At 36.0% G+C, this 12,115-nt stretch overlaps 1 protein-coding gene across 2 annotated transcripts in view; it reads right to left on the bottom strand.

The window, feature by feature from the left end:
* Positions 1-12,115, bottom strand: part of SELENOF (selenoprotein F) — a 52,631-nt gene that overhangs the window by 35,209 nt on the left and 5,307 nt on the right. For both annotated transcript variants that reach the window (XM_058716699.1, XM_058716698.1), the window contains exon 2: positions 8,432-8,599. In XM_058716699.1, coding sequence (XP_058572682.1) covers positions 8,432-8,599 — 168 coding nt within the window. The remainder of the gene's footprint in view (positions 1-8,431; positions 8,600-12,115) is intronic.

Genomic DNA, 12,115 nt, shown 5'->3' with positions numbered 1-12,115 from the left:
GTTAATTATAAATGCAAAAGAGACCTTCAAAAAGTCAGTCTGGTGTTTTATATTTAACTCATTCATTTTCCTCCAGTAAGTCTGTGAAGTAGGTATTACTATTCATATTTCCAAGATGAAAGGGAAAATAGAATAGAGGTTTAAAAACTTGGGGCTCTGGAGTCAAACAGACCTGAGGTGAAGCCGGGTTGTGGCACCTGATTGCTTGGTAATTCTGGACAGATAACACCGTAGTTTCCTTTTCTGTTAAATAGGGGCAGTAGTATTTACATTAGAGAGTTGTTGGGATTAAATAATGTAGGTAAGATACTTAGCATATAACCAAGGTATAAAAAAACACTCAGAGGGAAGCCAGTGTAATTACTACAACAAAACTGAAGATTCCAGAGCAACTTGCTAACTCAAAGTCACAAAACTAGTAGCTGAGATAAAAATTCAACTCTTTCAAAAACTTTTGTAAAAAGAAGGGGATAGACTTCTAATAAACTGTAGATATTAATATTTCCTCTCTACTGTCTCTGGCTTGCTGGGAGTGCATATAAATGTCAAAAGAAGAGTACTGTACACATAGAAAATGGGAATGTTACTATATAAGCTAGTCAATTTACATTAGTCTAACTCTAATTAGGTAATGGAGTAGAAGGGATGCAGGGGAAGTCGAAGGGATCTAACTATATTCTTAAAATTATTTTATGCACTACTTAGGTCCATTTATTCAAATCTAGTGTAATCATTACTGAAGATAAGTATTTTTCAAATATTATCTGACTAGTATATTTTTAGATGAAAATAAAGGCCCTTTATCAAATACCAGAACTGTTGAGCTATTTTCCAGAACCAGTAATGGTATAAATTGATGATCTGCAGACTAGGCTTCTACTTGTATTCTGCGAATGAGACCAAGATGTTCCAAAATTCAAATTAAAAAAAATCTCAATCTGTAGAATTTTTAAAAATCACTTTTAAGCTTTTCTCTTCCAGAATTTTCTTAAACCTTTGAAATCCATAACCATGTATTAGATCAAAAATGTAAGTAGCAGAGGAATGTTAGGAAAAATACTTGTAATTAGTCCAATGACTTGTTTGTTCACAAAGCAATCATTTTTATATTACAAACATACACTTTACTTTCTTATAATGTTATTTCAAAGAATCCCATAGCTTCAATCTGATCTACCATCTGAAAAACTTTGAAAGCCAGTAATATATTTTATTCTACACGGATTTTTAAAAGGGTATCAATTAATTTCTGGAATAGGTTTATCCTAAGAAAAAGCTTTGCTTTATAATGGTTTTGAAATTTTTTTAAGTAGCAAAACCTTTTCTCTTCAAATGCAATTTTTATATGCATTTAATAATGATGAAAATGGTACTCATTTAAAAAATTCGTATTTGCAGTATTTTCCTTATTAAAATACGTCAATCAAAAATTTGAAACCTATGGTTATGTTTGACAATTTATTTCTATATGTTGTTCCACATAAACAAGTAATTGCAAACGGTAAGTTTTCATACTACCAATTCTGTTATCGTATTTCCTCTTGTTCTTGATTCAACTGATTCAGGAGCTCAAAAGTGGAGTAACAGAAAATTTTGCTGCTAATTTTTAGTACTGGCAAATCTAATAGTTCATGTTGTATTTCTTAACTATTTTACCCTACTTTGCCAAGAGCAATCATTATAATTCTATTCTTGGAGTCCTCCAAATTTTATATTTTTATTTTTCAAAAAAAATGTTTAAAAACTTTTTAAATGTTTATTTCTGAGAGAGAGACAGAGACCAAGCAGCGGAGGGGCAGAGAGAGAGAGGGAGACACAGAATCCAAAGCAGGTTCTAGGCTCTGAGCAGTCTGCAGAGAGCTGAACGCAGGGCTTGAACTCATGAGCCATGAGATCATGACCTGAGCTGAAGCTGGATACTTAATGGACCGAGCCACCCAGGAGCCCCTTGTTTGCTTTTTTAATCAGCAAATCAGATACCACCACCAGACCCAATTATTTACCTAGGATTTATTACATGCTGGGACTATTCTAAGCAGTGCATTTATAAACTCATTTACTCCTCATAACCACCCTATGAGATAGTAACTATTATCTCCAATTTATAAACGAGGAAAGAATCAGAATTATCAAGTAATTTGTCCAAGATCATCAGATGAGTAGCACTTTCTGAACCTAGATAGTCTGGTTCCAGAGCCTGTGTTCTTAAACACCACTCTAAACTCCTTCCTGATACAATCAAGATTGAACAGCAAATTAAGTTGAAATCATTTGCTTACTGGTTCATATTTTTTAATAATTCAGGTAAGTTGATTTTTTTCTCTCAGAAGGTACTCTGGTGGGCGCCTGGGTGGCTCAGTCAGTTGAGCGTCCACCTTCGGCTCAGGTCATGATCTCGCCATCCGGAGTTCGAGCCCCACATCAGGCTCTGTGCTGACAGCTCAGGGCCCGGAACCTGCTTCAGATTCTGTCTCCCTCTCTCTCTGCCCCTCCCCCACCCACACTCTGTCTGTCTGTCTCTCTCAAAAAGTGAATAAACATTAAAATTAAAAAAGAAGGTACTCTGGTTTGGTCATTAGCCAAATCTTCAAAATGATCGCTCAGAGATAAGGTAGGTATAAATGCAGAATAGGAAGTACTAAAAACCAACAAAATAATGGATTTAATTAAATAATAATTAAATATAAAATATTTTGAAGGAAAAAGGAAAGCAGTGTAACTACAAGTATCTTGATGAACCAAGATCTTAAAGAGAACAGGTACTAGCTATGGAAATAGAGGCATACAATTAAGTAGAAATATAAAAGTTCTACAATAACTGCGTCCAGAAGAAGCTGAAATCATTAAGATGTGAAAACCTTAAATGAATGAGGAGACAGGAAAAAAGCACCCAGCTTCCTTAATCAAGGTCAAATTCACAGAACTGCAAAGATTATAAAAAGATGAGAAAAATAACCCATCTATTGGAATACTACATTTAATCTTATAAATCTTAGATAATGGAAGCCAAAAAATTTTTTATAGAAAAAAAGTTGATCTATGCTTATCTTCAGGAAAATCCCGGGAAACTTTTAATCTGATGGTCATGTATGGTTTGAAAAAAATACCTATTAAGGTTAGCAGTCAGACTGGGATCACCTGAAATCTGTGCTCACTAACATCTCTTTTTAGATACATTTGGGATGTTTACGAAGCCCTTATAAATAAAATAAACAAATGAAAGATCTACACTTCGATGATAATAACTAAAGTGTTATAAATGGATAACTGCCAACAAAGACAAATCTCATTTTTTATACTCAGCATGTGTAAGTGAAATATATGAAAAAGCCTTTCACAAGTGTCGACAAAGTTCAAGTATATTTTCGGCGTGTGTGTATATACATATATATATATTTTAAATTACCTTTTCTGTCTACCAATACATAGTTGATCAAATAACCCCCTGGCTTACAAACTTCCATGGCTCCCACAGCCCTTAAGATAAAGTCCAGACTTCTTGGCATGACTTGTGAGACAGGATGTCCTGGTCTCAGGACTGTCCTCTGGACTCCTGACCTGCCACCTTGTACTGGGTCCCAGTCTCCTGTAGCCAGAGATGCCACTTTGATTCCCTTTTCTTCTGCTCACCTGGGTACATTTTCCGTCAATTCTCAAATTATGTTTCACCTCCTCCGAGCTTTGTCTCCTTTCCCTCCAGCACACCACACCTATCACTTTGGGTTTACCTACCTGCTTACTGGTCTACCTCCCCACTGATTGTAGGGACTGCCCTTCAATATTTGTATCAATAGTGTCTGTCTAGGTGTTTGGTATATAAAAAGCTCTCAATACATGTTTAATGAAAAAAAAAAATCAACTTTTCCAACTTAGTAAAAACAGTCTCATTCAAAGGCAAAAACTTATGAAATACCAAATGCTAAAGCCTGTGGATTCAGAAATAAACTGTCCTAGACTTCAAACAGCATAATTTACTGGAAGAGAAAAGCAAAATAATATAGTGAAGGTTAAGTGTATATCAAGGTATCCTCAAGTGTTTTTGGGAATACAGAGGTACAGCTAACATAACCTGAGAGTGCTAGTGGTGGATAAGTAAGGGAATTGAAATTAGGGAAGCCTTCCAAAAAGGGGGGGGACAATCGAGCTAAATCTTTAAAGACAGCCCAAGTAGAATTTGTTTACTCTAGGAATTGAGGGGGGGAAAAAGTAAGTTATCTATGAGATTGCTTACCTAGTCTCTGCTCTTTACTGCTTCATCTGTCTGTGCCCCAGTGCAGCATTTCACATAGCTGCTGTGGGAGCCAACTGGCCTTACATTATTCCATAATCTTAGTTAATAGTCAGTGACCGAACTTGAGCTAGAAAAAAATCCCTGTCTGAAATATTTCAAAAAAAGTAAATGAGGAAGAATTAATCCCCTTCTCATGGGAAGAGTTAAAAGATATAACACTAAGGAACTAGCAGTTACTATGCTGTCCCACCACAAGGAGAAAGACAGTCAGTAGTGGAAAAAACAAAACAAAACAATGGTCCCTTCCCTTCCATCCAAAGATTCTACATATGGACTAAGCTGAAGTTACTCATGCTACTTAGTAAATACTAACTGTATACATATCCTTTCTTTCATTAGTTTATGTTTTTTCTTCAAACTACAAATTAGTACACCCTTCACAATTAAGCCAACATCCTTTTGTTTGTAAATGGTACTTAGGTACATAGTTATGAGCAAAATTAGTAGGAAAACAGCTTATCAAAAAATCTCATTCTATGAAGACTTAACATAGTCCAAAGTAGGATATAATTTAAAAAAACAGATTGTTTCTTTACAATGTCATGAGTGCCACCACAGATGTATGCATAGAAAGTAGTAAAGGTGTGACAGATATGAGGTCTGAAAAAGCGATATTTGAACTGACATTTAACAAGTAATAAATAGCAACTGTCCAAAAAAAAAAGAAAATTTCATTCTAGCTAGTATTGTGATGTTTAGTAGGTCCTTTATAATTAAAATGGGTAGGGGAGAACAAGATCAAATAAAAATAATGGAGTACACATTTGTAGAATGATAAGGGATTTCAAAGACATCCTATGCTATTAAGTTTTATTATTATTATTATTTTTTAAAGCAAACTTCTGGCTATCAAAGGCTAAATTTAGCCTGTGAAATGAGTAAGTGTTACTAAAAACAATTAGCCTCATCTCTGGAAAGACATATCAGCTCTGGAAAGCATACAGCTAAGCAAGAACCAAAATGAATATTCTGGTTGCACTTATATATAAATTAGGAAAACACTGCTGTTTGATGAATACATTTACAATTTTCTCTCCTAAAGAATTTACATTCACAATGATTTACATACATACACAAATGTATTTAAGTATTTTCAATGTTTTTAATGTAAGGCACTAGTCTATATATTACAGATTTTTCCTTTTTAATTTTAGTTTTAAATTAGAACTAAATTTAACTATGATTTTGTAATTTTTTAAAGTTTATTTACTTGGAGGGGTGCCTGGGTGGCTCAGTCGGGTAAGCATCCGACTTCGGCTCAGGTCATGATCTCGCAGTTTGTGAGTTCAAGCCCTACACAGGGCTCTGTGCTGACAGCTCAGAGCCTGGAGCCTGCTTCGGATTCTGTGTCTTGCTCTCTCTCCGCCCCTCCCCTGCTCATGCTCTGTCTCTGTCTGTCTCAAAAATAAATAAAACATTAAAAAAAATTTTTTTTTAAAAGTTTATTTATTTTGAGAGAGACAGAGGGAATGTGAGCAAAGGAGGGTAGCAAAGAATCCCAAGAAGATTCTGCAGGGTCAGTGCAGAGCCCGACATGGGGCTTGAACTCACAAACCCACGAGATTGTGACGTGAACTGAAATCAAGGTCTGAGCCACTCAGCCATCCCAACTATGATTTCAAAATTAAGCCTTAAGCCAGGGCTAAGATAGAAAAAAATACTGCACATATTTACCGATGATCTTATACCAGTAATCCAGAGGGCAGTACTGCACACATTAAATTAAGTACTACTTCTATACTTTAATGTGGTTTGCATCTAATATGCCTTGTCCAATATGCCATACTTTTATATGTCCAGCAATATTTCTAAGAGTTTCTGGCATGTTTTGGTTCCACTAGGCTTCTTAAAGAAAACCACTCATCAATTTTGTGCAGCAGTGTGCTAGCAAATGCTTAATGAGAAGTATATTGTAGTAATTAGGAGTAAGGAGTAAAGAAAATACAATGGAAACAGCATAAAGTCATATTAGGATAAGACCCACTTGTACTTACATACAATAATCATTTCAGCTTGTAATTAGTTAGGCATACTAACTGGAAGACTACTTGCCTACGGTTACTGCTGAGCTGTAAGTGGTCAGAATTATCAAGATACCACACAATTAATGATGAAAACTGAACAGGAATATAATTTGAAGTGTGTGACTCAAGTTTGATTCTAGTAAAAGTATAACATAAAAATAGTATACTATTGGAGGATTACTGAGAAAGGGCAGTAAATAAAAATAGAGTTTATATGCACTTGGTTTACAGTTTAGGAATATTTGATATCACTTAAAGTAGAACCTCTCAATTTACCCTTAATTATAAGACACTGTCTGTGATGAACACTGTTTATTATAAAACATTCCTTGTTCAATTCTTGTAAGTTTGGTATCTTAGGAAAGAATTGTTGTCGGCTAAGCAGTAGTATGAACCATAGAATAAAAGCACTATGACTAGAGGATGACATATAGATTCCTTCCTCAATTTGTCCCATGTGAATAGCTCATTAAAAAAAAAAAAAAAAAAAATTACACCCCAAAAATCAAGTGGAAGGGTTTTACTAAACTAGTCAAGTCACACATTTTAAATCTACTTAAAATTAAAAAAAAAATGTTTTTTTGATGTTTATTTTTGAGAGACACAGAGAGAGACAGACAGACAGAATCTGAAGCAGGCTCCAGGCCCTGAGCTCTCAGCACAGAGCCAGATGCAGGGTTCAAACCCACGAACTGTGAGATCATGACTTGAGCCAAAGTCGGACGCTTGACTGACTGAGCCACTCAGGCGCCCCTACTTAAAATCAAATTTTTAAAACTTCTTGTTTAGACATGACCTACATGCAGTGAAGACTAATTCCTATGTATGGAAATCTTCTAAACATGAAAAAATATCAATGGTATATGTGAATCAAGAAAATGAAAAAACACAGAAGGCTTGGAACCTATTTCTGGGACACCAGGAATTTCAGGTTCACAACTAAGAAATCAAATATTAAAGGGGCACCTGGGTGGCTCCATCAGTTAAGTGTCTGACTCTTGACTTTGGTTCAGGTCATGATTTCATAGTTTGTGAGTTTGAGCTCTGCATCGGGCTCCATGCTGACAGTGGCAAAGCCTGGTTGGGATTTTCTCTCTCTCTCTCACTCTCTCTCCCCACCTTTCTCAAAAGAAACATTAAAAAAATGAAAAAAAAAATCAAATATTAAATAAGTTTTGGTTAAATATTAACATTTAAAGCTTGTTTTCTTTTTAGAACTATAAAACTATATTCCGTGTTAGAAACAAACCTTCACTACCTAATAAGATAGAATTACAGTCTGAAAGCTTTCTAAACTCTAACACCTCAAAATAGAATTCAGTATGTACAAGTGAAAGAGAATATTAAAAGGAAATCTAACACAGAGATGTGAACTTTTTTACTTACCCCGAACAAGGGAACTCACTAATTCAGTTTTATTTGGCTTATATAAAGGATCTTTTCAGGCCACCTTCTAATTTTAAAAAGTATAAGGGCTTTGATGAAAAGCTTTAAAAATTGAGTGAGTTCATTATTAATCTGAACAATGAATCAAAACATAGATGATTTTATTGGACAGTTATAACTATCTATCCTTGGCTGTTTTCAGGTGTTAAAGAGGAGATTAGGTATCTGTAAATATTAGTGATAGCTGTGTAAATTAACACAAAGCTGTCTAAATTAACAAAGAATTTTCTTTGTTAACCAGATAAAAAGTTATAGTTTACTGCCTACAATTATGTGCCAGGTAATAGGTGCTATACTTTCGTCTCAAATTTCATTGTAAAGGCGGAGTTCTTCTTACAAATGAATATAAGCATCTAATTAATTCTTCTTTGTCATCATGTGGCCAGAAGTTAGGAAGACTGGAGGACTTTAGGATCCAATCATGCTACAATAATTCGGCAACCTCTCTGCTGAACAACCACGATAGGATGAGGTCCTGGTATGTAATCTTACTTTTCCTTCCTGTTTGTTTTAATTGATCTAGTGGGCCAGACAGAAATCAGTTGAGTTTTTAAAAATACAAAATGTAAAAGCTAGAGACTTCTTTATATTTAACTTGATTAAGCAATTTAGTATTTCACCTTATCTCAACTACACCAACTAATGGAAGAGAGATCCCACAAAACAATACCTTTTTTGTTTCAAGTTGTGCTTCTTCCTGACAGCATCCTCTACAGTCAGGATCCAGCTGAAGCAGGTTAAACTGTCCAAGAAGATCACAAGAGCTGCAGAGTAAGTTGCTGGAGAAGCCCAACTCTCTGCAAGCCTCCGATGAAAACTCTGCCCCAAGTGCACACACCTGAAAATAAAAAAAAAATGAGAAATAAAACATTATTCCATATTTGTATCACACAACTTCCCAGAAAGGAAAAACTAGCGTTATCCAAATCTAACACACTGGAGATGAATTTCCGAAATGCCTCATTTAGAGACAAATTGTTAAATATTTTTGAACTCTATAACCTTAGATGAGTCTTTGGCTCTTCCTACTTCCCTCACAATTTTTTTCTTAAAAATTTGTTATTTTTCAGCTTAGCTGAAATATGAATTAATATGCTTTCTTTATGATGTGTATATTACATACAATACCTTTACTAAACACTCACGTTTTTTTTGAAAAGGAATTTCCTTAGAAGATAAACCAATGCCCCTGTTGATATGGGTCTATGGAGTAATACTAACTTCTAGACTTCTTTTCCTTCACATCTAGCAGGGGAAAGGTGAAGAGGATGGAGAAGAGCAGGAGCACATCAGAAATAAAACTATGGGGGCACCTGGGTGGCTCAGTCGGTTAAGTGTCCGATTCTTAATTTCAGCTCAGGTCAAGATCTCATGGTTTAGTGAGCTCTAGCCTCACGCTGGGCTCTGTGCTGACAGTGTGGAACCTGCTTGTGATTTTGTCTCTCTCTCTCTCTAAAAAAATAAACATTAAAAAAAAAAAAAAAAAAAAGAAATGAACTTTGGGGATTAGGTACCAGCTCCATCACTTAAAAGATGTTGTGACCCTGAGCAAGATAACCTCCCTCAGCTTTAATTTCCTCACTGATAAAGCAAGGACAATAATGCTTACATAAAAGAGATTGCAGTAGAGATGAATGAAATGAGTTATGTAACCCATCAAAACAGCCGGCAAAAGTGGGTTTATCTGTTCTCATCCCTTATCCATTGTCTCATGCATGTCTCAGTGAATATGGTATATTTTCACTTAAGGTCAGTCTCTCTACCTGCGCTTTGGAGTCTATCATCTGCCATCTCCACAGGGATTTTAATTTAGTCGGTAACTCAATTCTTCAGTGTATACAAACCTTATGGTTCTAACCACTTTCCCCCACCTTCTGTCATTTCTGAATTGTTACTATAGTCCAGCTTCTGATCCTACCACTTGACTAAACTTGCCAAAAATCATTAAATGCAAAGACATTCAAAACTGTTCTGGCTCTAGCTGTTCCTTCCATGGGCTTGTCTTCCTTCTTCCTTTTCTATGCATGCATCTCTTAAGCACTTCTGTTTCCCATTCTATTTTTGGCTTTTTCTTTGCTTTACATATATTCTATAGATGACCATATCTTTCCCAAGGCTTCAAATACCCACTTATTGAAAACTCTTGAGTCTTTTTGAGTGTCAAACTTCCAAAGCCAACAGCCTACCCAACTTCATTATGTTCCACAGGCATTGCAAATCAAAAAAAAACTCCAACAGTGAAACTTACCTTTTCTGCTTAAATCTATTCCTCCCAATGTATCCAATTATTTTAGTAAAATGGCACCATTTTTCCTGACCACCTAGTTGCTGAGGTCAGTCATTCTACATTCGACATTCTTCACCATTCTTACAAGCAATTAACAAGTTTTGACAATTCTGTTTCTTAAAGAGCTCTCAAATCATTTCTTGTCTCAGCGGCTTTAATGGTCACCACCAGTCCTACCTTTCTTTACTTCTCCAATCCCATTCTACTTTTCAGCTATAACAAATTCCTGGAAAAATAAAACTCCCACTCATACATTTGCTCAAACTTTTCTTACATCTAAGGCTCCTTTTTCAACTTATTTCAAGAACCTGATTGTATCAGTCTTCCAGGAAGCCTTCTCTGGGGGGTGGGGGGGGTGGGGGGGGGGGTGGAGTATGAGATCCTATCTTTAGCCATAGTACTTTTCAGAGGAAGAAATCTGTGCATAGGTCTAAGATGGTGCCACTCATGACACTGTACTATGTGAATCTAGAGTTGTCTGATTCCCTAGTACTGTGAACTCTTTTGAGGGCAAGCATTAAGTTACCTGTTTTAATAGCACTTGTGCTAGTTCTCATGTGTACTGAACAAATGAATTGGTCAAAACTACAGCCTCAAGTCTAGAGGAATTTCAGATTGTTTGACTGCAACTGTTCATCTTCTAGACCAAGGGTGTGCAAACTTTCTGTAAAGGGCCAGATTAGTAATTGTGTTAGGTTGTGGTGGCTAAATGGTTTTGTTGCAACTACTCAACTCAGCCATGGCGACACAAAAGCAGTCACAGAAAATAACAAATGAGTGGGTGTCTGTGTTCCAATAAAACTTTACATAAACAGGGCTAGCTGGATTTGGGCCACCAGCTGTATGTGGTCTGTCAACCTTCTAAGCTAACCAGGTAGATCAAAATCCAAGGGCATCTGCCAATATAAAAACTAAGTAGTGCTGGCATACTCTCCCAAAATGCTGATCATCCCACTGGTCTTGTGTTAGTCAATACCCTAATTTGATACTTTATACATCTTTTACCTTATCTCAGTAATAATGTGGGATGTGTATAATATTCAAATAGATCAAGTATCCCATTCTTATGGGAGGCACCTAAGATATGTGCTACTCTACTATGAATAAAGTATTTCTTCATTAGTAAAGTGATATGCTTGATCTACTTCACAGGTTAATTTGTATTTTTCAAAGATGGCCACACGAACATATATGCATCATCCCACACGATGTTCTTACAGTGTGACTGGCAGTCCTCTACCTCAGAGTAGGAGTCTGTTTTCCCTCCCCATGAATCTAGGCAGGGGCTTGTGACAGATTTGACTCGAGTGCAAAAGAAGTGACACTATGTAATTTGAGGGTAGGTCATAAAAAAGGAAACAGCATGGCTGTTGGTCCCACATTCTGTGCCTCTGTCTCTCTTGGAACATTCAACTTCGGAACTTAGCCACCATACTGTAAGGTGGCTAAATTAGAGGGATAACATGGAGATTCCCATGTAGATAGCAACTGAAGCCCCAAACTGACAACCATCATCAACCAATAGACATAGGAGAAAAGAATCTTCATTATTTCAGACCCCAGTCTTTCAGCTGAGACACCATGGAACATACAACTCATCCTGTTGTGCCCTGTCTGAACTGCTCACCCACAGAATCTAAAAGCAAAACAATTTTTTTTATTCCACTATATTTTATGGTGACTTGTTTTGTAGTCATGGTAATTAAAATAGGCAATAAAAGTGAAATCACTTTGAAACTATGAACTGCTTAACAAATGTCAAGAAATTGTTATTGCCAAAGCAGGTTTAACAAAACAAAAATCTCGAATGATCATGCAGTTGTGTTATTTGGTTTTATTCTGGCATTTATTGAGCACCTACTGACAGGTGGCATAATATGCTAAACAGGTGTTCTGGAGTCTGATGACATCTTGATTCAAATGTCAGCACAGAGCAACCTTACTTCTGAATTTCTGAATAGGAATAATTACTATTTATCTCACAAAATTCTGAGGATTAAAGGAGAAAAAGTACTGGCAGCATCTAGTTTCCTAGCCAAGGCACAGTAGGTACTTAATAAATGTTAG

The sequence above is a fragment of the Neofelis nebulosa genome, chromosome 2 (assembly GCF_028018385.1).
Source record: "Neofelis nebulosa isolate mNeoNeb1 chromosome 2, mNeoNeb1.pri, whole genome shotgun sequence".
NCBI classification, from domain to species: domain Eukaryota; kingdom Metazoa; phylum Chordata; class Mammalia; order Carnivora; family Felidae; genus Neofelis; species Neofelis nebulosa.
This window is presented reverse-complemented; position numbering and strand designations above follow the sequence as displayed.